This window comes from Clupea harengus, chromosome 1 (assembly GCF_900700415.2).
Source record: "Clupea harengus chromosome 1, Ch_v2.0.2, whole genome shotgun sequence".
Taxonomy (NCBI): Eukaryota; Metazoa; Chordata; class Actinopteri; order Clupeiformes; family Clupeidae; genus Clupea; species Clupea harengus.
The window spans coordinates 30,098,081-30,123,109 of record NC_045152.1 but is presented as its reverse complement, the minus strand read 5'-3'; the positions used below and the strand labels follow the sequence as shown (position 1 = coordinate 30,123,109).

General features: G+C 45.1%; 1 protein-coding gene across 2 annotated transcripts; it reads left to right on the top strand.

The window, feature by feature from the left end:
- Nucleotides 1–190: 190 nt before the first annotated feature.
- Nucleotides 191–18,051, top strand: raver1 (ribonucleoprotein, PTB-binding 1). 2 transcript variants are annotated; one of them, XM_031575594.2, is made up of 14 exons: nucleotides 191–572; nucleotides 2,646–2,712; nucleotides 3,530–3,999; nucleotides 6,120–6,311; nucleotides 9,650–9,770; nucleotides 10,296–10,396; nucleotides 10,947–11,025; nucleotides 11,422–11,624; nucleotides 12,267–12,345; nucleotides 12,621–12,775; nucleotides 13,919–13,987; nucleotides 14,127–14,249; nucleotides 16,396–16,461; nucleotides 17,144–18,051. In XM_031575594.2, exons 1-14 carry the CDS (start codon nucleotides 246–248, stop codon nucleotides 17,288–17,290), a joined length of 2,199 nt encoding a protein of 732 aa, XP_031431454.1. In that variant the 5' UTR covers nucleotides 191–245; the 3' UTR covers nucleotides 17,291–18,051. The 2 variants fall into 2 exon arrangements, with proteins under 2 accessions (XP_031431454.1, XP_031431452.1); XM_031575592.2 differs by having other exon boundaries at nucleotides 14,124–14,249.
- Nucleotides 18,052–25,029: the final 6,978 nt, after the last annotated feature.

The following is a 25,029-nucleotide window of genomic DNA, read 5'->3' as shown; positions in this document are numbered from 1 at the left end:
GAATATATTCTATGAATATGACATTACCGGTCAACTACAAAAGGCAAACAAAAATCGACCCAGCGTGGTAACAATCAGATGTTTAAATGTACCATGTGACTGGAAGTGCCCGCCCCTCACAATGAAAAAAAAAGGCATCATCCTCTCGTCCAATGAGCGTCCGAGTTGCCCCCATGTGTGTATTGTTTAAACTGCTCTGAACTGCTAGTGCTTGTTCGAGCAAAAACTTGTTCCCAGCACAAACGATGGCGGCCGCCGTGTCAGTTAGCACAGCTGCCAGAGAGGAGAAACCCTATGCAGGGCCCAATTGTGGTTCCCGTCCAGTAACGTATGAAAGTTACGGTAATGTTGTAGAACAGGAGGAATGGGTTTTGGGGGAACGAAGGGATCCAGATGTCGAGAGTACTGATGAAAATGCATCCATTGGTAGTGAATGCCAAAGAAGAGGTGATGATGAGTTGCCTGTTTTGAGCCCCGAAGAGATTGAAAGCCGATTAGAGCGGACTCGGAGAGAGTTTTACAATCGTCGGAAGATCATCATCAAAAATCTTCCTTCCGACATAACAAATCAGGTAATTAACCATCTTCTTTCAACTTCCAGTCTATAAATGATCAAATAACCCCAGGGATAGCTAGCAAGCTAGCTAACGTTAGTTGTCGAACGTTCTGGCTACCCAGCCAGCAGGTATGACCACGTTAGCTAGCTGTTAACGTTAACTCGCTACTAATGCTGCGTTCCAGACAAACTCTGAAGTCTAGGTTTTCCGAACTCCTGCTAGAAAAAGTACAATGGAACGCCACTCAAAATCGTATTTCCGGCATGAAACTTTGGGGAAATCAATCTATGTCGACTTTAAAGTCGGAACTGGGACATTTCAAGTAGGAAATATCCGATTTCCGAGTTGTCTGGAACACAGCATAAAAGTTTGCAAGCTTTGCAGATTTGTCAGCTAACCAGTGGACTTGCAGTGTCCCCGTCTGCCACTGTTGAAGCTAATATATCGCTAGATGTTGCTCCAGTTGCTAAGTTGGGGAACCTGGTGCTGGCTGGCTATGACGTTTCGTTGAATGTAACTTGTAGAATATATTTTTCAACTTGACGTGAAGTAAAAAGGTAAGTTTGAATTTGGTCAATAGACTGCTGAAACTTATTTTTGCACAATGTTACATCAATTGTAACATCAATTGGGACTTGCCATCTAGAACATCATGCTCCACTCACCTTGCAAGCCCAGCCATTGTAAGGTTAGCGTGCTAGTTGACTAGCTAGCAGTACATGCATTATGTCAGCTAATGTTATAGATGTATCGAAGTATCATGTTTAGCGTAATAGCTTTTAATCTAACCCTTAGGTTTAGTTGGCTCAGAGAGGTGAAGGTTAACTAATATAAACTAAACGTTAATCGCATATCTAAACTTTAGTAGTTAAGTGGGTTTATAACTGATCTATTTCCCCCCGATGCATTAGCTTGTCAACTGTCGAGAAATGTTGATGGGCTAGCTGCCCATCTAAATAATTGTTACTTGACAGTTGCCAACTACCTGAACGTGAAGTGGCTGGGTTGGCCTGCTACCTGGTGGCCAGGTTCACTGCCCTGCTGGCACTCAGGGTTTGAGCCAAATAAGATAACGGTAGCTTGCTAGGCCGATATAACTAGATAACAGTATGCGTAACCTGTTGACGACTAATTAGAAACGTGGTGATTTGTTTGGTTAATGTCAGTTGACATGGTCCCCATTTTTCAAAACTTGCTATAAATGAATTACCCTAACGTCCCTTTTTGAGGCACATCTTGCTTTATTACCATTCCCAGTTTGCACGAAGGGGTCTAATATTCTTAACTTTGCGAGTGAATCTGACATGGTTGACCTGAATGACCTGTGTGACCCTTTGAACAAATTGGGTTTGTGAGATGGCGAACTTCCTGTAATGACTGACCGGCCAGTTTAACACGCTTTCACAAAGTTATACACTTTAACCCTCGTGGAAGGTTTATCATCCCGAATTGTAAAGTATGCTGTATGATTTTTTTTTTTTAGTCGTTTCCTGGATGAATCTCAAGCTCTCCAGTAAGTTACTCAGAGGTATATACAGAGCGGGCACGTTGATTAGCACGACATGTACCGTTTTGTGTTTTTAACGAGGGTGGTTGAAAAGTAATATGTACACAAATAAAAGGCAGGTATGAACAAACCAGTTTCGTCGTTGTCGATGTCTCTTTTTGTTAAGCGCTCTAAAGGTAGGCTCTGAATGAAATTTGTAGGAATATGCCTGACCTGTGGCGAACCATGGTGCGTGCACATGGTATTGTTTGTATGGACGCACATTGGGAGTTCCAGATGGGGACGGAGCTGCGAGGATGACAAAGGGTTGAAGTCGCAGGAACAAAACCGTACCCATTCACCTAGTGCAAATGAACGTTCTGGAATGTGTCGTGCCGTTCCAGCCAAGATGTCATTTTATGAAATGACATGAATTTGAAATTGATGTGTATATATGCAATAAAAATGGGAATATATATTTGACTATTCTATTCTGTATAGTTGTGCACTGTTATGCATTTAGCATTTAGTGCTAACATGTCTCTGTCTTTATGTACTTGAAATTGGAGATTTTGATTGCAGTATCATGCTGTTTTTTGCAGGAGGTGCATGAACTGCTGAGCAACTATGACCTGAAGTACTGCTTTGTTGATAAGTATAAGGGGACAGGTATGTATTTTATCCTTTTATTTGTAATGTCCCTGATTTGCTATGCCACGCCAGGTTACTTGCTGTGCTTCCAAAATATTGCTCAGTATTTCCCGATTCAGTAGGTAGGCCTGGTGTAGGTAGCTTTATTATTGTTCTTTTAATCTGTAATGAAAAGCCTAGCCAATGTCTTTCAATCCATTTAACAAATTATTTTATCTGACCACATTGCACAAAAGTGCGTTTGGCGTCCCCAGCGCAGTGATATTTTCCACGTTCACAGCATACTGCTACAGCAATGAATTATAATGTTTCCTATTAATTATGGGCAAATTCAGTTTGGCATGGTTGAGTATGCTTGTGTCAACAAATTGTCCTTGACTGTGGATTGTTTCTGAATGCGGTTCTCACACTAAGGAATTAGCACATTATTTATAAGCTCATAGACCATGAAAATGAGGGGAATTATAAGCTGTTGGCTGTGGCCAGTGACCTTGTTCATTGTCCCACTGACATCTTCCTTAAGCATTTTCTGTCTTTCCTCATCTTTCCTTTCTTCTCTCTTTCCCTCTCTCTTATGTATGATATTCATGAACTTGTTATACGTTTTAATGTCCTTTGGCATTAAGTTATAGAAAATAACGTAAAGGCGCTTTAAAGTCTGAGTTTGCCTTTGTCTTTAGTCTTTCCTCCTTTGCCTCCCTCTTGTATGTATATATTTATGATTTACATTAGCTTTGTTTTGTTTTTTTCTTTGGCACCAAGTTATAGGAGAATGTGTCCATGAAGCTGCTGTGAAGTCAAAGTCTCTCTCTGTCTCTGTCTGATTTTGTCCAAGCTTTCGTCACACTGCTGAATGGCGAGCAGGCCCAGCATGCCATTGCCGAGTTCCACCAGCACATGCTGCGTGAGCGCGAGATCTCTGTGCAGCTGCAGCCCACGGATGCACTCCTGTGCATCGCCAACCTGCCACGCGCCTTCAGCCAGCAGCAGTTCGAGGAGCTGGTGCGGCCCTTCGGCAACCTGGAGCGCTGCTTCCTGGTGCACAGCGCCGTCACCGGCCACTCCAAGGGCTACGGCTTTGTGGAGTACATGAAGAAGGACTCGGCTGCGCGCGCTAAGTCGGAGCTGCTGGGCAAGCAGCTGGGCTCACGCATGCTCTACGTGCACTGGACCGAGGTGGGCTCGCTCACCTTCCCCATGCTGCATTCCCGCTGCCTCTGTGTCGACCGCCTGCCCCCCAGCCTGGTCAGCGCACAGGACCTGCTAGCCTCGCTGGCCGACACGCATGCACCCATCTTCTGCCAGGTGTGTAGACTTTGTAGGTGGGGATGACTGGACCGGGGTTGGTGGGGGATTCCTGTGGCGGGGGGGGGGGGGGTGGTGTGTAATTGTGGGCAAATCTTGAGGTGCAGAAGGGGGTTCCTTGGCTAGTCTCAGTTTGGTGAGGGGGATACTTTAGGGGAATCTTGGGTCAGTGGGGAGGGAGGTAGGCACTTTTGAGAAATGTTGGGGTGGGGGAAAGAGGTGCTCTTGGGTAATCTTGGCTTTGTGAGGGGGAATCTTGGGATGGTTTTTTAACATGCATTCTCACTCAGTTGGGATGACTCCGGGGCCCTTTGTACCACCCCAGCTAGTTCACCCGTCAGGCAGCATAACATGGGTGCTCCACCCATTCAGAGATGCCCAGTCCTCCACATAAACACTTACCCTGCATTAGTGCTCATTTTTCACCTGCTATCGAACACTCCTAGCTCCCAAAGGGCTGGGCTTACTGAAGTTTCTTCTATTAATGGTGGTATATATTTGAAATACTTTTTGATTCTTCTTCACCTCTGTAGTGGTACTCCTCTTAAACAAGCATCACCATTGACAGACTGATTATGGTCTCGGTTATGGATTCTGTTTTGTGTTCCTATCACTGAATTTGTAGACTAACTGATGGGGCAATGTGCCAAGGTTGGCACGGAATGCACGTCACCTCAGTCAGGCTGCATATGAGGAGAAGCCACTAATATAAATGTAGTTAAATGCTGAGCTTGAGATGCAGCTGCAGCAGATATTATGGCCTCGGGAGTGGAGATGCAAGAGTAGTCACAGAATGCCTTGAAATCTGACCGCAAAGCTTAGGAACTCGGCCTATCTTTATTAGTTACATTTTGGTATTTTTAACTCTTGAATGTCAAATGCTACGCGGGTGTTTTCCATTAAATTACCACTTGGGCGTTGCTTTTACGATCAAGTTACAAAGACATAAAAAAGAAAAAAAAAGAGAGCAGAACATGGATGTTCCATCTGAGCTTGTGTAGTGCCCATTCCTCTGTGGTTTTAAACAATCGTGGGTTTTTATTTTATATATAAATGTGTTTAATTTATTTTTAAAGCATAGAATGCATGGCTAATCATGCTCAGCCGAGTATGAGGAATGGCTTTGACTGCCTCAGTCAGATTGCTCTTTTGTAATTAGGCTCAGATGTCTTTATGCCTCTGTGATTAAAGTGAAAAATGTGGATTGTGGCGAAATGTAATTAATGAGCTCCCTCTCGCTGGTACATTTTTGATTGCAGTTCGGAACTAATTCCGGCCATTTTGTGAGTAGATGCAGATTTGGTTCTCCTCGGGCACTAACCTTTGCCCTGCTTTTTGCTTTCCCCCCCCCCCTCCTCTCTGCCTCTTTTCCCTGGCTGGCCACTGAGTGTTTCTATAGCGATGAGCGCTACTGGTTTCTATGGCGATGACCACCTGACTCTCCCAGGTGCCATCAGTCAGCTGGCCTCTGGCCCTGCAGGGCTTTCTGGAATGGGAGAGAGCCGCGCACTCTGTTTTTTTTTTCATATGTTAAACACCCCACGCCAAACACACACACACACGCACACATGCATACCTGATGCAGAAAGTGGGTCGTTTCAGCAGAGGCTGTGTCTGGCATTGTTCTGTGCGGTAGCCCCTCTGTTTTTGTCATGCGAGACACAAAGTTGGAAGGTCATGAATGCACAATAGGCAGCCGGGCTGAAAAGAGGAGTTGGTTTTAAGGGGGTTTGTTCAGCATGCTCTTCCACCCCCCCCCCCAGCCTCCAACCCTTTACAGGACTGCTCTTGAGTATCTATCCGGCATTAGTGGAGTTGCCTTTCAAAGCTGGCGCACAGAAGAGATGTTAGACAGTCCCTGTCAACCCACAGCTGTGATTTTGCTAGGGTAGCTGTTGTAGGGGGGAAGTGCCCTGAAATGCCCAAGCAGAGCTTGAGTCTGTCCTCAAACTGACATTGTGTCGCTTTAGAGAGGTTTAAAAGCTGACTCTGCCTGCTGAGTGCGGACTTTGTGATGCATCGCTGCGTTCTAGGTGGGTGGTGGCTGGGGTTTGCAGCATAATCTCTGATTAACATGCTCCTATGCTAATTTGCTCATTAGTTTGCCTTTATCTCCACAGCTCGCTCAGGGACAGGATGGAAGTTTCCGGCGCTTTGCCGTGCTGGAGTTCTCCACGCCGGAGATGGCCGAGGAGGTGCAGCGGGTGGCAGATGGCCGGGCGCTAGGTGGCACCCATATTCGAGTCTCCTTCTGTGCCCCTGGACCACCGGGCAGGAGTATGCTGGCTGCCCTCATTGCAGCCCAAACCATGGTACATCCCCACCCCCACACACACTTATCTGACACCCTCAAATATTAAAGTGTAAGTTACCCTAAGTTCTAAGCCTAACTCCACCCACTGCACAGTTTTGAAAAATGCTAAAAAGTGGGCGTGGGGCAGAAGTCTCAATCGGCAAATGAAAATGACTTATGGCTGGGGGAGGTGGGCCGCCCATTCATGACGTAGATATGTACCAAATGGTCGTAAAAATGCGTCGGTGTCAACCTTGCAAGGTTCAGGATGATTTTTAAACAGTACATGGTGTGTTGAGCCATTTCAAACCATATAATTTCTGTCAATATTAACGCCGGCATTGATGCGTCATCAGTTTAGTTTACAGCTTTAGGGTGCACTTAACTACCTTCCACAGCCAACTAACTCCATACCACATAAAAATAAGTCCTACTTTGGCCAGTTGCTCACTTGCCTCTACAAAACACGTCCCTGATGTAGAAGCCATTTTAAAGGTGTGGTGTACGTCGCTTTGGACAAAAGCGTCTGCTAAATGACTAAATGTAATGTAAATGTGTGAAGGATTTTGTGGCATTTATCTAGCGGTGAGGTTGCAGATTGCAACCAACTGGATACCCTCTCCAAGTGTGTAGGAGAATGTATGGTGTGTATCAGGTGCCAGTAGCTACCTTTTTAAAATGACTGCATCATCTATGACCGCATCGAGTCGCCATAATGTCAAGTGGCGAGATTATTTTAGATGTATATTTGGAAATTGTATTTGGTCATTAAGTCTGTAAAACTTTAGGTCATAGCTTCCTTGTTTTTGACATGGTGGCAAAACACGGAAGACGACCTCCTCTATGTAGATATGTCGAAAGGACAATTAATAGTTACAGGGAACACTAATAAAAACAATTATGAATACTTAATTCCATTTCTGATAATAGATCCCCCTAAATCAGAGGTCGGCAAGTAACTTGGGCCGCGGGCCAGTATTTTTACTCGCCACTAGGTGGCGGGCCAAAGTCTGGGTTACTGCATATTAATACGCTGCGATAGGTGCACTCGCAACAACTAGGCCTACATGGAGAATGGATAGGTCTACTACAAATAACTAATGATAATAAACCATGTGAATGAGCCCATTGGTTGTCTGTTTGAATAATTTAATTATTTTAACGAACTCTGTCTTAACCCCCTGTCAATATAGCCTTGCCTATTGTGAATAATAGCAATGACGAAGTTTTTTCAACATTGAGCCTCCTAATTAGACCTAGGCTACTACTTAGAGTCCATCTTAGACTACTTTTATTTCGAAATAGTTGGTTGACGCACCTCCTTACAATGTTTATTGTTTGGGAAAATAGCGTGCAGAGAGAAATTAGCATACAATGTCTTTGTCAAAAGGTCTGAAGAGGAAAGTTGACAATGACAACAGAGCCTATTAAACTTTGCCATCTTACCCGGCTTCACTAATGGAAAGCCCATGTGTCTCATCTGCAACAAAGTTGTTGTGGTTTGCAAAGGGTACAATGTCAATGATCAGGCTATGTCTCTTCAATTTAAGGAGTGATGAGGCCGGTGCACTTAATAGCACGCTATCGACTAACATTACCTCAGACAAGGTAGCTAGCTAGCAGGTTAGCTGGCAAAATAGTCTTACAAAACATGATGACGATACAAATTTTAAAAGACGTTTTTTCTGACTTCCACAAACAGAAAACACAGCCGATTACCCACGTTGTCATTATTGGTGCACAAAAAAAGCTCTCACTGACGTACACCGGTGCTTGCTTTGTAGTAACAAAGTGACTTGTCATTTCTATGAGTGAGGTAACGTTAAAATTCGCTTTATTGAACGTCCTTCAAAAGTCCCCCAATAAAAGTGTCATGGGTTTACGATCCATTTACATTTCATTGATCTACCGATGTCAATTCAGAGATGCTAGTTATACCAACCGACACTTCTCTGTGACAGCCATACGAAGACGTTACGAGAGGGTTGCCTTGCCAGAACAAACAGGAGGATGCTAGATAATATTACTATTTCTAATACGTTTTTGAAATTTGACATCAACATGGTCTGTCATCCAAACGTGGTGGCTCGTCATCGTTGGTGCACATAAATACTGTCTCATTCAGTGAGAATAGACGCGGGCGTTTAGGATTACTAGCCATAACTGTAAAACACACTTTCTCCTCAGGCGATCTGTCAGTAGTGAGATGTAGCGATAAAAAACTTCAGAAAAGTCAATGACAGGAAACCCAGTTTCCGGTTTCAAAATAAAAGTAAAATGTTAATCTAACCATTAGCGGGGTATTACTTCATGAATTAATGTTGTAGTATAAAAACTGTCTCTTTAAAAACAACTGCTACGATCGGAATAATTTGACGGGCTCAAAAAATGAACTGGCGGGCCACAATTTGCATGCGGGCCGCCTGTTGCCGACCCATGCCCTAAATCCTACTCACTGCACTGCACAAGGCACTTGTTTTTTTTATTCTCTAGACCAGTGGTTCCCAAACTTTTTAGTCCCGTACCCCTTCAGACATTCAATCTCCAGCTACGTACCCCCCCCCCGTTGAAAAAACAAGCCACAAGTGACCCAAACCTTCTAAGGTTGTTGTTTGCCAGCCATCAACAGAACAGAAGACTTAAAAAAACATTATTTGCAGGCGATTGGGAAGATGAGCGAATTAATTTTACAGGCCGTTGGACAGGGGGGCGTGGCCAGAGCGGAGTTCAGCACAGACGTGACATTTTCTCAGTGGTTTTGTTTTTTAATTAGCCTATACTTGTTCATCGTTGCGATCGTTGTTGTGTTTATTAGAAAGAAATACAGCCTTGCAGGGCAAAATACATGGGAAGTTGCAATTCTGTTTCAAAGGGTAATTCCGTCTGTTTGCCGTTATCGCGGACATTTTCTCCCCGCGTACCCCCTGAACCACTACCAGGGGTACGCGTACCCCAGTTTGGGAACCGATGCTCTAGACCAACCATAAGTCTGAAATAAATATGAGTATAATGCACATGCACATTCCATGCATCTTTGCTTAATTTTCTTTATTCCTTGCTTTAGCCAGCATGAATGGCCTTCACCCCACTGCTCTATTGGCTCTTACCCAGTACAGCATCTGATTTCCTCTGCTGGTTTTGGACGTTTTTGTCAATAAAAGTGATGTGAAGCTGGACCTGCAGAGACCTGCCCAGCAGCTGCTCTCAGCTGTGTCTGGTTTCTCCCTGCAGTGTCGGCCATGCAGCACGCTCATCCAGTGTGTCCTGTGTGCGGGGCTTGTCTGTCTGTCTGTCTCTCTGCATGTGCCTAAGCTGTGTGTGGTCTAATGAGTGCTCTGTTCCGCTTGTGCTCCTCAGGCTCTAAACCGAGGCAAAGGGCTGCTGCCGGAGCCCACGGCCATGCAGATCCTCACCGGCCTCAGCAACCCGGCCACACTCAAGATGCTGCTCACGCCTCTGGCCCAGGGCCGCAAGCAGGGTGAGGGGCACACACACACACACACACACACACACACACACACACACACACACACACACACACACACACTAGTTTACGCTAATGCGCAGGGCAGCCCTGACACACACTCCCCCTACGCCACGCTAGAGTGCGGTTGTTACTCATCACCACCCGGGGTGGACTCACAATTAGCATGCCTGTCTGAAGCAGTCAGGGGAGATGGTTCTGGCTCGCAGTCACACTCTGTCCACACACACACACACACTGAATGCCCTAACGCGGGGTAGAGGGGATAAAACGGAACGGAACACAACAGCAGCTGAGGTCATTCTCTCTCGCTCTTGAATGTAAAGAGGAAAAAAGAAGGAAAGAGAGCAGTGAACACTCATTTCTATATTCTCTTTGTTTATGTCTTTATTTTTCCTCTTCATCCATCTCCTCTCTCTCTCTCTCTCTCTCTCTCTCTCTCTCTCTCTCTCTCTCTCTCTCTCTCTCTCTCTCTCTCTCTCTCTCTCTCTCTCTCTCTCTCTCTCTCTCTCTCTGCAGGTCTGTTGGGTGCTGCTCCCACCATGCCCCTGCTGACTAACCCCGCCCTCTCCGCTGCCCTACTGCAGCTCCTGCTTCAGAACCAGGCCCAAGTCCAACAGGTACCATCCACTCCTCTCCTCCCCTCCATTTGTTCTCTGTTCCTCTCACTGCATCCTCCTTTCTCCTCATACCACCACTCTCCCATCCCTGTTTCCCCTCCCTCTCTCCTCCCCTGTCAGCAAGCTTTTTTGGGAAATCCTCTTCTCTGGGCACAGGTCCTGCACAGTAAAGACAACCGCCGCCTTCCCTGTGTGAGTGACCCTGTGTGTGTGTGTGTGTGTGTGTGTGTGTGTGTGGCTTTGTAGTTATAGAGCTGCTCCACTGTGAAACCCCTTGGCGCTGGTGGGCCTCCTGTCAAACACTCTTTGCTTGTTGTCATCTTCGTTTCCTACTCCTTGTTCGGTCTTTGTGGTGCTGTGTGTGTGTTTCACCGTTCACGTCACTCTGTATAAGTTGGTACCCACTGGTAAGTTGGGTGTAAGGTGGGTTGAGTTCAGTGAACGGGAGAGGTAAGCATACTGGCTCGTGCTTGCCAGTGACGACCGCGTGGTACTAAACGTGACGTGACTGATGTCTGCTCTCTCCCCCCCCCCCCCCCCCCCCCCACAGGCCGGACTCCTGGGCGAGAACCCATTGGCGACTCACGCCCTCCAACAAGGCGTCAACATGCTGGGCGATCTACCTCAAGGTGAGCGCCAGCACCTGTTGCATTCTGGGGCTGTCCTTTGGAGCGTCTTTGTGGCTCTGCACGCTCCTGCTCCCTTGACTCTAATTAAAGGCATTGATCTGTCTGAGAGCATCGTCCCCAGGTCTCTCAGGCCTGAATTACTAGGCGGCTTCAAAGGTTATTCCAACCCTGTGCACCTTGCCTCTCTCCTCCAGGAGTGTGGACGAGCTTTAGTACCTTTCGATGGCCTTGCCGCTTGAGCTGTTTGTTTTGTCTATTGGGTGACTTTCAGTCTCATGGCGTCTTTGTGTGTGTTACGGGTCTGTCTTTGTGGATGAATGTGCCTGTGTGCATGCATGTATACATATGTGAGGTGCATGCATATTTTCACGTGTTTTTTCTTTTTTCTGTATCCAGGCGGTATGGTTCCAGGTCTCGCACTGCCAGCAGAGTCTCCGGGCCCCATTAAGCCCCCCTCCCTTGGTCGTCACCATGGCCGTGAGCAGGAGTCCCCCACCCCACCTTGTAGCTTCCCCTCCACCCCCTCCCCCGCACTGCAAGGGCTGCCCATGCCACTCTTGGGGGGCGTGCTCGCAGCCGAGGCCCCCACCATGCTCGGGGTAAGACACCTGCTCCCGCACCTCCTCCTCTCCAGCTCATTGTGCACAGACTTGTGGTTGTGATGAAGAAAGTGTAATTACTGATTTTTCTTGGTGCTCTGAGGCTAAGCAGCTGATTATACCCATTAGTTGGTTCTTCTAGTTCAGGAGTTGTGTTAATTAGGCCATGCAGATTGGAGCTACAAATCTAAGCAGTTATTCATTCGTATTTATCCATTTATTTCCTTTTTTCCGCTACAGGCTTTAAATGGGTAAGACATAGTCCTATGCTAGAGGCTTTAACTGTGATCAGCATATTTTTCTTGACATGTCTGTGCTTATTTAACTGGGAAGTCACTGATTGAACAAGCAGAAACGTTGGAAGCTCTGAACCGAGTGTTCTTTTTGTTGAGGCAGCAGTGTGCAGGTGTCAGGACTGCTGCCAAACACAGGCACCTGAAATTAGACACTTTTTTTATATACATCTACCCGAATCAGTTTGGCTTTAGTCCAATAGTGAACGTCATGGTGCCATAGAGAGGCACAGTGCGTGTTTAAAGTGATGATTTCACACTAGGCACCATGTATCAAGTTAAGTGGGATGCTTGATCAAATGTAATGACTGTCAGCTAAAACCTTTGTCACTTCCTTCCCAATCCCTAGTCCCTGTTAGGAGACCCTCCTAAAGACGGGGGGGTGTCCCAGAATCCCTTCCTGAACAACCCCAACGTTTTCCCCTCTGGTAAGTCGCCCATAAGTCGGCCCTGTTGGGCTAGATATTTAAATGAGCTTCATGAGTGCCCTTGCTTTGCCCAGTGGTCGATTTGATCAAATATCTACATAGTTTTTTTTTCCTGATTTAGGACAATTTAGGCAATCCAAAAGGGAAGGTAGTTACAAGAGGAATGGTTTTGTGAAAGGGGAAAGGCTCAACACTGTGGTTCCCCTCCAGAGACCATTGTGGCCGCCCTAACGCTGACCTCACCCCATTCATAATCCCCGTCCCTTCTCCCACAGCCTCCAGCAGCAGACCCCACCCATACAGCCACGCCTACAGGAAGAGGCCCACGTTAGGAGGCACGGTCAGCCAGCGCTCAGGCCACACCCTCCACTCCAGCTTTAACCTGCGCTACCAGGACTCCTATACCCCAGAGTACCCACCCCAGCACCAGGTGAGGAAGCCGGTCCACTTGCAGCATGCTCACCTCCAATCATCTCTAATGTGGTCCCGTATGGGTTTCTCAGTGCATGATGGAATATTATATTTATACAGAATGGTATCGCTAGTGCTTGCCAGGTACACAAATCATATCACGCGGCAAGAAAAAGAATCGAGGGACATTTTACTTTTTTTTTTTTTTTTTTTTTTTTTTTCTTCAGCTTTAGGACCGGTTGACTCTATGGTCTTTGTTCACCTGTGTGAAATGTCATTAAATCTGAACTGGGGAAACGAGTATATTCTGCAAGTGGTTCTGGTTGCAGTTTCCAAAATAACAGTAGTTGGTGTGTGCAAATGATTGCAGTGTGGAGCCAAATATCGAAGCAATTGGTATTCCAATCCAATTTTGATTTGTCAACTCTAATATACTCCGTGTGGATTGAATCAGTCTCCCACTGGTGTGTCTCCATCTCTCTGTGTGTGTCCTCATTTGTAAATATAGCTGCCAGGTATCAGCCTTTGGTATCAGCGTTTTTCATCATTATTACTCTGTACACTGTGGAGATGATGATGAGGGGGGAGTCTGCTGTTTTTGGCAGGCTATGTTCCCAGGTTTGGGCGTGAGTTTTGTTTTGTTTTAAAAATTAAAACATGGTTGCCAAGAGGGAAGGAGGAGTCTAGATGTGATTTACCGGTGACCTAAATCTGGGTGCCAAAGGCAATGGGAATGCCAAGCCCAGCCTACACCCCCTTTCTAGGTGGGCTATTGGTGTTTTTAATACTGATTTTGACAGACTTAATTGGCTCAGTATTGCCCTTTTGACACGGCTGGTTTATTTATGTCCGGTTCTTCGACCTCCATGTTCCATGCCTTGATCACTGTGTCTACCTCAAGATTTAGGCCTCCACAGCTGCCAGCCATTTGAAGTTTCGCTGCTAGATGAAGGGTCAGGCCTGTGGCTAGAGACCATCACTTTCAAAATTCTCATTTTCTGAAAGTGCCTGTTCAACATTTTTATTTTTTTTTCTCCCCTTTCCAATTCCAGTGGCAGGGTGACAGTAGAACACCTTTTTAAAAGCTGTTTTCCTAGAGTTGTAAGGTATATCGGTTGATGTTTTGGACTGAATCATTTTCTTTTTTCTTTCTGTGCGGCAGGACCCTCTGTCTCATTTGTATGAGCCAGAGACTTTGGACGGTGCAGCGCTACCAGGGTTTGGTGTTCAGGTAATTCCATCTCCATCCTCAGCCGCTGTATCTGTTGAAAATGAATGCCATTTAAATGTAATTGCTGTCTGCGAGTGTAATCTCTGTGTCTGAGCTGATCTTTATCTGTGTGTGTGTGTGTGTGTGTGTGCGCCAGCAGCCTTCTCGCCCCTCTAGCTTTAGTGACCGTCTCCCCGCCTATCGCTACCCCCCCAGCCCTCCCCACAACTCCTATTTCAGCTTTGGGGCTCCGGGAAGCAACCCCTCCACCCAGCTCAATAAGGTAGGAGGGTGTGCTCGAACCAGTGGTTCTCAACTGTTCTGGCCCAGCGACCCGCTGTCTCTCATGGTCATCAAGTTACAGAATTCAAGCCATAAAATGAACCTTTTTGTGTTTTTTTTTTACACTTTATTCCCCCCCTCTGCATTCATAGCCCTAAGTCCCACATCAGATTTTAAATGGTTTATTATTTACCTTTTCATCCCCCTTACCAAGAGTTATCGGGTGACTATTTGCTCCAACTTGATTCAAACTTCAGGATATATATATTTTATTTTATTTTTGACACCACTACATGGCTAATCTGTCAATTCTGAGACTTACTGAAAGCCATAAGAATTGGCCTAATCTTGTCAGTTCTTTTGGTTTTTGGAAGAATATCTGCATTTTGCAGATATTAAGCTGAAGCTCTTTGATAAAGGAGGTGACGCCATGAAGGAACAAATTAAATTGAGCTATCAAACCACAGGGGCAAAACCGAATCCCCCCCCTGGTTTGTTAAACACATTTTTTTGATAATGTATTTTCCCCACAACTTGGCTCGCCAACACGTCTTGGCTGGCAATTCACAATGGTAGGATAATCCAAACCTGGTATTGTCGTTTAAATATGGGCCAACCGAATATTATAAAACGTCAACTGTGGCTAGCTATGTCAAGGGCCGGGATGTGTAGTGAACCTCGGCGTGGGTCGTTAATGGACTTGGGTAGTTAAAGATAAGGTGGCCTACCTCACGCAGAGGTTGTGTGTTTTATAGTTAAACTTGCAATACAAAGTAGCCACATAACTGAACTATGAATTAAACTTGCACTAAAAGGGTTAATAATGTTCAGATTCTAGCTGGTAAACTGACCAGACCTATCCAAAAATCTAGGCTGTTGTTGTGTTCGAGGTACATTCAGTGGGGGATCTATACAGGAAGCCTATGGCATCACTGCCCTCCTCTGCTTCCTTTTAAACCGACCAGACAAATGTTTGATCATAGACATCTGTCTTTCATTTCCGCAAGCTTACTGCTGAAGTTGTCTATTCTGTATCACACAAACCTGTTCTGTCGTACTGTGCTGCTTGAATTGAGTTGCATCTGGACCGTACTCGAGCCATATAATTGTCCTGTTGTTGGATTTCTTACAGCAGCTGGTATAATTTTGTATTCATTTATTTATTGGTATATCTAGTGCTAATTTTGCACCAGCTTACTGGTACAGCTTACATTTTGTTGGTTGAACAGATAGTTACAGATATAGGTCATAACAGTTCTGTACACCTCTACCAGTGACGCCATATAATGCCACACTAAACCAAACCATACCACATCCAAAATCAAAACCCAGGATTCACTTACAACTACTAGATTGGTCGGTCTGCTGAGCCCAACGGGGTATGCGTGGCATTGCAGTGGCTGCTTCGCTGGAGTTATGATGGATATTTGACGCTGCTCATTGATTTGCATGTGCTGCCAGGGCTGGAGAAACTGCAAGGTTATGGACACGGAGGAGCCTGCAGGCTTCCCAGAGGCCCACCAATCCAAGAATACAGCGTTTGGCCTTTTGCTATTTATAGCGTAGCTGGAGTACACCGGGGCCTTGTTCGTGTGGCTGTGAAGGCGAAGGTAGTGGGAGTCAGGCTGGGAATGTGCTGCTGCTGTATAGGTTTAGCTCCTTCAAATGCCAGGAAGAGTGCGCCATCACCGTTTGTTTGATCTGAGACTAATGCATCTGCATAAAAATGCGGCTCCAACCATCATTAAAATCCGCGCCTCGCCATTTCCTTTGCTCGCCGCTCCGGGGTAGGACGGTCGGCTCCTTCTGAAAAGCTTAAAAACTGTGACGTTTTATTTTTATTTACAGCCTCGTTAAAAATGCGCCCCGATTCAGCTCCTGAAGTCTTTGAAGAGCACCAGTTTATTAAAGCCAGAGTGCAGGTAGACACTGCAGCAAAGCTTGGAGAGGAGTCTGTGTGAGCGAGAAACGTGCCAAGTGTCATATCCCTTTAGACACACACCAACACACCCCGCGCCTCTTTCTGTTATTCTCTGAAATTCTCTCTCTCGTTCTCCCTCATATGTGCTGTCACTCTGTCTTGTTGATTTTGTAATGGAGGTTGTGTGCTGCGTGTGTTGTAACCGATGCTTATCTGTCCCCCGCAGGCTGTCGGGATGCCCCCTGTAAGCCACAGTAGTCTGTACTCCGCCACCCCGGGGAGCGAAATGAAGGTAAGTGGTTCTGTCTCCCCTCCCTGTGCCTGTTCAGTGCCATCAGTCTGGATGTGCGCACGTGCTTCAAATGCACAGGGCTGGATTAAGTGCTGCCTCTTTTATATGCTAATCTTTAGGCCTGCTGATTGCTTTCTGTTAATGACTGCAATTAGATTTTTGTATATTTATAACATTTATAGACTCTGCCCCATCATCATCATTCCAAATAGTGCTTGGCTACTGTGAGTCTCCTGTTGAGTATATATCCCGGTCTTACCCCCCCCCCCCCCCCCCCCCTCTTAGTGCCTTCATTAGTCCTGTTCCATGCTGAAATACAAATGTAGTCTAAGTCCTGGACACTTCCACCTAATACCATAAACAGTCATGTAGAACTGGTTGGCTTCTGTTAAGATATGAAGGACCAGGTTATAACTTCTGACAAGTGATTGGTAGTCCCTGGTGAGGTGGTAAATGTACAAAAACCTATTGGTGCACGTTCTAATCTAATCTGTTCTTTTCTTTAACGTTTGGTACTTGCTATTGCTATCAATCCCTCACCTTTGTCTGCCAGTAATGGTTCTGTTAATTATGCAAAAGACACATTGTCCTTATTAACAGTAGTAATGTCTGCCGCTGATGTTTTGCTATCTGTCATCATCTAACCCAACCCCACCTCTGTTCACCCCCCTCTCCCACCCAGACTCCGATTGGAGGGCACAAGCGCCTCTTCTCCCGACTCATCCCCGAGCCCGAGCCCAGCCCCGAGGGCGGCTACGTGGGCCAGCACTCTCAGGGTCTGGGCGGCCACTACGCCGACTCCTACCTGAAGCGCAAGCGCATCTTCTAAGGACCCCCTCCTTCTCCTACTCCTCCTCCAGTGTGTACATGCCTACAGCAGACCCCCAGAGGGCCCTGTAGGGTGCAGCCTGTTGCTCTTGTGGCGTGCGTGCCAGTCATTGGGATTTAGTTTTTGTTGTGTTTTTATTTTTAATCAAAACTTTGTTTCCTAGTCTTTTGTAAATATGTTTTTCTTTTTCCAGTGTGTATGTAAATTTAAGTTTTTAATTATTTTGTTTATTATAGTTTTTAAGAAGTTTTTGGAAACCCATGTTGAGTACAGCTCGTCAGGCACAGCAGAGTCGACGGTTAATTTTCCTCAAGTCTGGGGAGTCCTTTCTTTGCTTGGCTGTTATTATTCTTAAGCCTTATTTTATTTGGTTAGTTTGGTGGTGTGTTGACTGGTTTCTTTAATTTTTATTTCCCAACTTCCTGTCAGTATTTTTTATTTATTTTTTATCCTTTTTTTTTTTTAAATAATAATATATCTATACACATATAATATGTGTGTGTATGTATATATAGCTGAATGGGATGGTGCTTTTCTTTTTTTTTTTTTTTTTCTGACCCTCAGGGTTAGCGTAGAGAATGTAACCTGGACTGGCCTGTCGGTGCAGTGCTGATGCTAACCGTCTTAATGTCTCCTTGCTCTTCTACCAGCGTCTTGTGTGTCTCCTTCTCTGTCTGTCTGCTAAAAATAAGATCTTGTCTGTCTTTGATTAAAAAAAAAAAAAAAAATGTATTTTTTCATTTTCACTCTCCACACTTATCTCTTTCTATTTCCCCCCTCTCCCTTTCTGTGTATTCCCTCTATCCTGTAATTGATTCAGGTTTACTGCACTGAATGGTGGGTGTTCACACACACACACACACACACACACACACACACGCTCACACACACGGAGGCCCTCCTTCTCACCAGTCGTGTCCTCTTGCTTTCCAGTTCTCACAAGTTCTGTGTGCAGATTTTTATTTATTTATTACCCCTTTCCCTGTTCTCCTTTTTGTTCGGTGTGCTGTTCTATAGTGTTGGCACACGAGCAGCTGTGTAACGTGTGGTGGACTGGTGGTGCAGTGTGTTGTGGCGCTTATCTCCTATTTTCTGTCATTTTTATTTTCTCACCTCCTCACCCCCTCCCCAACCAGCTCACCATCCAGTTCTGTTCATTTCCTCCCCCTCCATCCCCTCCCTCCCTCAGGGCTGCTTCTCCCCTGCTGGCCAGCAGAGGGAGCCTGTCATTCTTGAGGCATTAAGTGGAGCTGGACGTGACCACCAGCAGCAGTCGTCAGTGTCTCGACTCTCGTTGCGGCTACTGCTGCAGCAGTTTTTACGCTTTTTGTGCCCGAAGGGACGACCGTCTGGAGCAGGCCGGACCTGTGCTCATCTCTTTCCGTTTGTGTCTGGAGCGTTCTGTTGACAAAGCCCCTCCTGAAACAGTCGAGGAAGGAGCCGTTTCACAACCCACCCACTCCCTCTGAACCACCTCATACACAACCCCTTCTCCTTCCCTGTCTGGTCAAAGGAACGGGGGACTACATCTGTGCTGAGTAGCAGGTCCATGTGACTCCTTTTTTTTAAAAGCTGTTCTTATTAATCTGGTTGACATTTTGATTGTGATAACCCCATTACCTCTGCCTTGTGCTCTGCCTGGCGACAGATCTTTAAAGAACTCCACACGTGTGCCTGAACTTGCCAGCCTTTTCCCCCCTGTGATCTCATCTCTGCCTACCAAAAGCTTTAACCTGCATTTAACCATCCTTTTTTCTCAGTGTTCTTTTGCTGTGTATATACTTAAGCGTGTTTTTTTTTTTTTTGCTCCCAGGCTTCCTTGTCTTTTTTTATTTTTAAACCTTCCAAGCATACAATGTAAGTTAAAATCTATATTTTCTGAATGAACACATGATGAACAATATACCAAGAGCTGAATTTTTCTCTTCAACCAAATGCGTTGCTCTTCAGTCTCTATTGTAATATGCTGGTTTTTGTGTGTGTGTGTGTGCCTGTGTGTTCTGTATGGACCAACTGGTGATGCTCTACAAAGAAATCACACATTTCAGTTTGCTGCAACCCCTAAAAACTGGTCTGTTATCAACTGTACAGCTCTTTTTGTGAAACTGTTTTTGAGCAAGTAAATGTTATTTAAGTTGGCACATCTGGTGGTCTCGTCTTTGTTTTTGTCCCTCCATACATCGCTGTCTGCTTTCCCCATTTGTCTCCGTGAACGCTGCAGACTGCTGCGCCAACTTTTTATTGTCCTCTGAAGTGCCTCATCCATCAGCTGCTCGATACCAACGTTTTTCTCTGGTTTTAGTTGGCCATAATGAACCACATTTTATGGCTGCCAAAGCTAAATTTAAATATTCAGCAAGAAACTTTTTAAAAAGTGGCAACTTAAAACAAATAGTTGTTTTATAAAAAAAACTATGTTGTGAGAACTAATCAAACTAAATGGCAGGGACAACTTCTCTTATTTGGGGCAAATTAGATTTTTTTTTTTGCAGGCAGCGGCTAGCCAAATCAAGTGTCATTGACAGATGCAATGGGAATGTTTAAGACAGTTATCCAGAGTGTTCAGTTGCCATCTCGGTGAGCCTCCCATTTTAAGGCATTCACTGTCTGGTAAATCAAACATTCCCTGTGCCTCTACTGAGGGATTACTCGGCAGAAAGTGGGCTAATTAATAAGAAATGGTAGAGTGATTGGCACTGACAGTACTAACCATGCACTTGAACAAAAATGTAGCATCTTGAGACTTCCTCTGTTAATACTTCTGTTCAATGGAACTTCATAGTGTGAATACATTTTGAATTGTGTATGTTAACAGGCATTTAGTAGAAGAGGGATCAGTTACACCGCCTCAATAATGTAAAAGCTTTTCAGACTCGTGACGGGGATGGCTCTTATTGTGCTGCTGTGGTGTTTAAATGAAGTGTCAAATGTTGAATAATATTACGGCACTGCGGCTTGCTCAGAAATTATTGAAGCGTTCATTTAAATTTTGCGTTGCCTCGTTTCTGCCATAAATTCAATTTGGCCCACGCCTGGCTATGCCTGTCCTTCTGTCATCTCCGTTTGGGTTGAGCTTAACTTGGCAAACAATAAATTAAAGTTGCGAGCGCCTGCTGCAGCACCTGTTCCAGGGCGTGTCAGGGAGCTCCGAGTCGTGACATCGTTTTGCTAGTTAAATGTCTAAACCCCAGAGGTGTTTCTGTGATGGAGCTAAACGGCTGCCTTCCCTCGCCTGTGCGGTAGCTTTTAGTTTGGGAACTCGTTGCTGTGAAGCCTTTCCCCTCTGAGTTGTAGGACCCTTTACCTTCAGAATGCATGGGGGAAAGGCTTTACGTTTTCTCTGTTTTGATGTGTTTGCCGTTTCACTCCTGCCAAAATGTCAGTGCCACCCACAAATATAAATTGTGAAAACAGCTTTCACACTGTCGGCACCAAAGGTTGAGATTTAAATATTTGGTTCATTCGTCAATAAAATACAAACCTATTGCGGTTCATATCTCCACAGGAACCGAGGAATGCCAATGTGCCACTCGAGCTGAAAGGTGGCCTGAAGGATCGGAATTGCCACAGGAGGTTAAAAATTGGCAGGAGACCACAATAGAGAAGATCCTGACATTATCACTTTTGTAAGGGGAGGGAAGAAGAAAAAAAAAAGCATAAATGTCAAGATTTTATTCTTCCTTGCACCGCTTTTTAGTTTCAGCACTCCTCCAGGGAGAGGGTTATGTGCAGGTGCCGGGTCGTGACTGCGACCTCTCGCTGTGTGAATAAACATGGGCAGAGGCCATGGAGAAACCCCCATCACCCAGGTGGGAGCGGTTGTGGCGGGAAGTGGCTCCTAACCTCACACCCCCGTGCCCTTCACCTTGCCAGCCACTCGGGTGCAGGGGGGACAAGGGGCACTTAAGGAGCACGTCTCTCGCCTCTCTACAATTAGGCTGAAGGGTGGCTGGTGATTGGCTGACCGTCATTAAGTATGCAGCTGTCCAAGGTGGCAAGTGCCAAGAGATGAACAGTCTGCTAGGAGGTGACAAATTATAAAACATTAAGCTAGCAACAAACTATTCTCTTAAATAAGGAAAATAAGGAGATTCCTTTACCAAAAATAACATCTTAGAGAAAGAAAAAACTATTTTCGTCAGAGTGTAAAGGAATCAAACATGTTTAAAAATGTGATCAACGGTCAAAAAAACAACACCATATTAGAGGGTTCCAGATAATACTCTCTTTGGAGTCATGGGGAAAAGCGGAGATGGTGTCCTCATATAAGATGTCCTGGATAGTCTCACTACATGCAACACAGTCTATGCCAGGAGGATTGCCAGATGCATAAAAGCATCGATAAACCTTTCCTCCAAATTATATGTTGTGGTTGACATACATTGGTCTGCTGAGACAGGTTGCCATAGCTGAGATAGTTGCATCAGTCTGGCATGGCCTATGCCAGACTGATGCAACTATCTCAGCTATGGCAACCTGTCTCAGCAGACCAAGCAGGTGAAAACAAAGCTAATATTGCACCGATTCCAAGTTCAATCTTTCAAGTGTCAATGCTACTAATGAACATATCTTCAGAGTAAAGTCTGGTCAGTTTAGTTATGGTGGACTGAACATTCACATGTAATTATTCAAAATGTCAAACCCTCAGAAGTATGCTGTGTTGGTCCATAATCCTTTTGGTGGTACTAAATTGCAAAACCAATATGACATAGTCTGTCCAGAATAGAGGTTTTCAAACCCTAGGGTGGGTCATGGTAGCCCATAAATAGATAGATCAGTAATAGTGCATAGCATCGTAGCCCAAATAGATAAATCAGTAATGGTGTACAGTCTCCCATACTCAGAAATAGAATGCATCATTGCAGTAAAAACATACACGTGTGCTCTGCTTTCAACCCTGTTCCCAGTACATAAGCAACTTATGCTATGTCCCTAACATTTTACCACACATAGGTCTCAGTTCAGTCAGCAAATGCATGTAAATTTGTATTGTGCATTCAAATTAAGTAATACGAGCAACCATGCGTTCAAATGCTATAGTCACATTTGTGCGTGACCAAATTCTATCAACCAGAATGCAAGGTAATGTGGTTCCATTCAATTGAAACAAAACCTATGTCAACACTGGTTAAACATCTTTTCTCGTCTCATGTATTTAATGGAGTATAACATGTTTTGTTGTATATTTACATTGTACAGTATGATTGCATTATTAGTTTAGGCTCAGATAATACTCAAAAAGTAATATGGTATATTGCCTATATGATAGTGGTTTTCAATCTCTGGTAAGTAGACCAGTTGGCTAGAACAGACCTAGAAAACACCATTGCGGAAAGCATTGATATCGCATGTGTGCACTGTTTTACTTTCAACCAGATACCCTCTGTGCCACCCCTAGTGAAACATGTTTTCATATTTGTACAGGCTATTCTATTTGCTTTATATGTATATCCCTTTGGACTCATCTGTATTGCCAATCCAATATTACGTGTGTATGTCTACTCGGTGAACTAAGTGGTTTAAGAAAGTGGCAAATTGTCACAGCAGCTGGTACAAAATGTCAATAATGCGCTTGAGCCTTATAAACGATGGAAAGTGCCAGTTGGATCAAATACTCGGAACATTTAAACACTCTCATCCACCTGCTTCCCCCGCTGAGTGAAGCATGCACTCGGTAACTGTTAAAGACAGCCGCGGCCCCTGAAGCGCATTTACACGTCTGAACCCTATCATTACATCCAGACATGGCTGCTCTCGCCACTCTGATTTCCATTTCTATTCATGTCTCTGATAGGTCTCGGACCTAGAGGCTCTGCCGCCTATCTCATTGCGAGTGTTTTGAGGGAGCGGTATAGCTTCACGGTGGACCGCATGTCAGACAGTTAGATTTCTGCCTTTCATATTTCTACCCACGCAGTCCCCCTGCAATGTTGGTATTGACTGCGCTGCAGAAACCTGTCTTCTCCCCCTAAAATATAACGCAACACATAACATGCACAGTAGCACTTCAACACACAAGACGCTAACGCCTTGCAACGAGGGGATCTTGGTAGGCCTATTTTTTTCACAAAGCTGCGACAGTTTAGAGATGCATCGGCTTATACATTATCTGTTAATCGAACACAGAAATTGCACGGAGCAAAAACAAGTGTAGGGATTCATACTATAATCAGTGGAGGGGCCATGATTGACTCATAGCAGGATAAATGGTGAAGCAGTCAATGTTAATGACATTTGAAACTAATGCTGCCGAGAAAAGGCTGCTGTGGGGAAGTTGCCCAGCCATGTGGAGGTGAAGACGGCACTTAACTCCCCGCAAGCGGCCCGACATTACCGGCCCTCGGCATGTGACACCCGGTCCTCTAGACGTTCACTTTATCTCATTAGAAACCAATTAAACTCCAATGCACCCTCTGAAAGTCAACCACATCCTTCTCAACTTACGCAGACCCAAATGCACCCTGCTTAGTGTTCATATTTATCAACTCTCTAAACACTCTATCTAAGATACAAGTAAAGCAGTGTAACAATGTAGTCTGAGACTGGATGAAGAACTCCAAGAACATAATCAGGCAGGTAACAGAGTGCCGGCCAAGATAAGCAAACTGCTCCACCCCCAGCAGCACCGCAAAAAAAAAAAACTAGCCTTTTCAGACGCTGGCTATTTAGGGATACTTTTAAAGTCAAGAAATAATGAGACACCGCAGAGTCTGCCCAGAAACTATGAGTACTGGCCTGCACTCATCTAATGCATGCCATGCTCTCCTGTTCCATGAAGTGGACATGGAGACAGATCAGACATCTGCACCAAAAACATTCACATTCACTCTCACTTACATACAGAGAGAGAGAGGGGGGGGGGGGGGGGGGATAAAACAACAGGATAAAAACTAAACTTTTGTGACAAATGCACGCTTTATTTAATTTAGACTTTGTATTTATTGTCCGCCGCTGTGTGAGAGTTGTGTGAAAGGGCGCAAGCGCGGCCCCTTGCATCATCACTTCTTCTGACAGCAATTTAAATTTTAGACGCACGTTGGCAGCAGCAGGTGGCTGTGAACTGCAGCATACTGCAGTTGATAAGAGAAAACAATATGCCATGATCTGTAAGTAACGTTCCAAACAGTAACCTGCTACAGTACAAATACCCCCGCCATGTTCGGATCTTTGGGTTTTTCTTTCTTTTTTTCTTTTCTTCAGCGCCAAGCCACAGACATTTTCTGCAGATTTCCACACTCACTCAACAAATGTGTGTGTGTGTGTGTGTGTGTGTGTGTGTGTGTGGAGGAATAATGGAGGAATAATACATAGCCTACTGCATAGGCTATACAAACATAAATATTAGGAATAATATATAGGCCTACCGCACATATAAAAACATAACTGTGCACAAAATATGCCTCTGGGGAGCACACTTTTGACATTTCAATTATGGTTTGGAGAATGGATGTAAATATATGGATGCGTTTGTCCGAGTTTGTCAGATTAATCCTGTCTTCAATTAAATTAACTACGAGCTGCAGAAGACTCACGAAGGATGAATGCCAGCTCTTAGACCCACTGTGAAGCGCGGGCACGCACACAGGCATACACGCGCGCGCGCGCGCGCGCACTTACTCTCACGTACATGCATAAACACACACATGCACGCACACACACACACTCATACACACAAACTAAAATACGCGTGCGCGCGCCCACACGCATCTTGTGCTGTGCCTTCACACATGCATGAATCA

Bases quoted from the DNA above. Each gene is read 5' to 3' on its own strand.
- raver1 (XM_031575592.2), top strand. From the start codon at position 246: ATGGCGGCCGCCGTGTCAGTTAGCACAGCTGCCAGAGAGGAGAAACCC. The intron at 2,713-3,529 runs GTATGTATTTTA...ATTTTGTCCAAG, and splicing joins TGATAAGTATAAGGGGACAG to CTTTCGTCACACTGCTGAAT. The intron at 9,771-10,295 runs GTGAGGGGCACA...CTCTCTCTGCAG, and splicing joins GGCCCAGGGCCGCAAGCAGG to GTCTGTTGGGTGCTGCTCCC.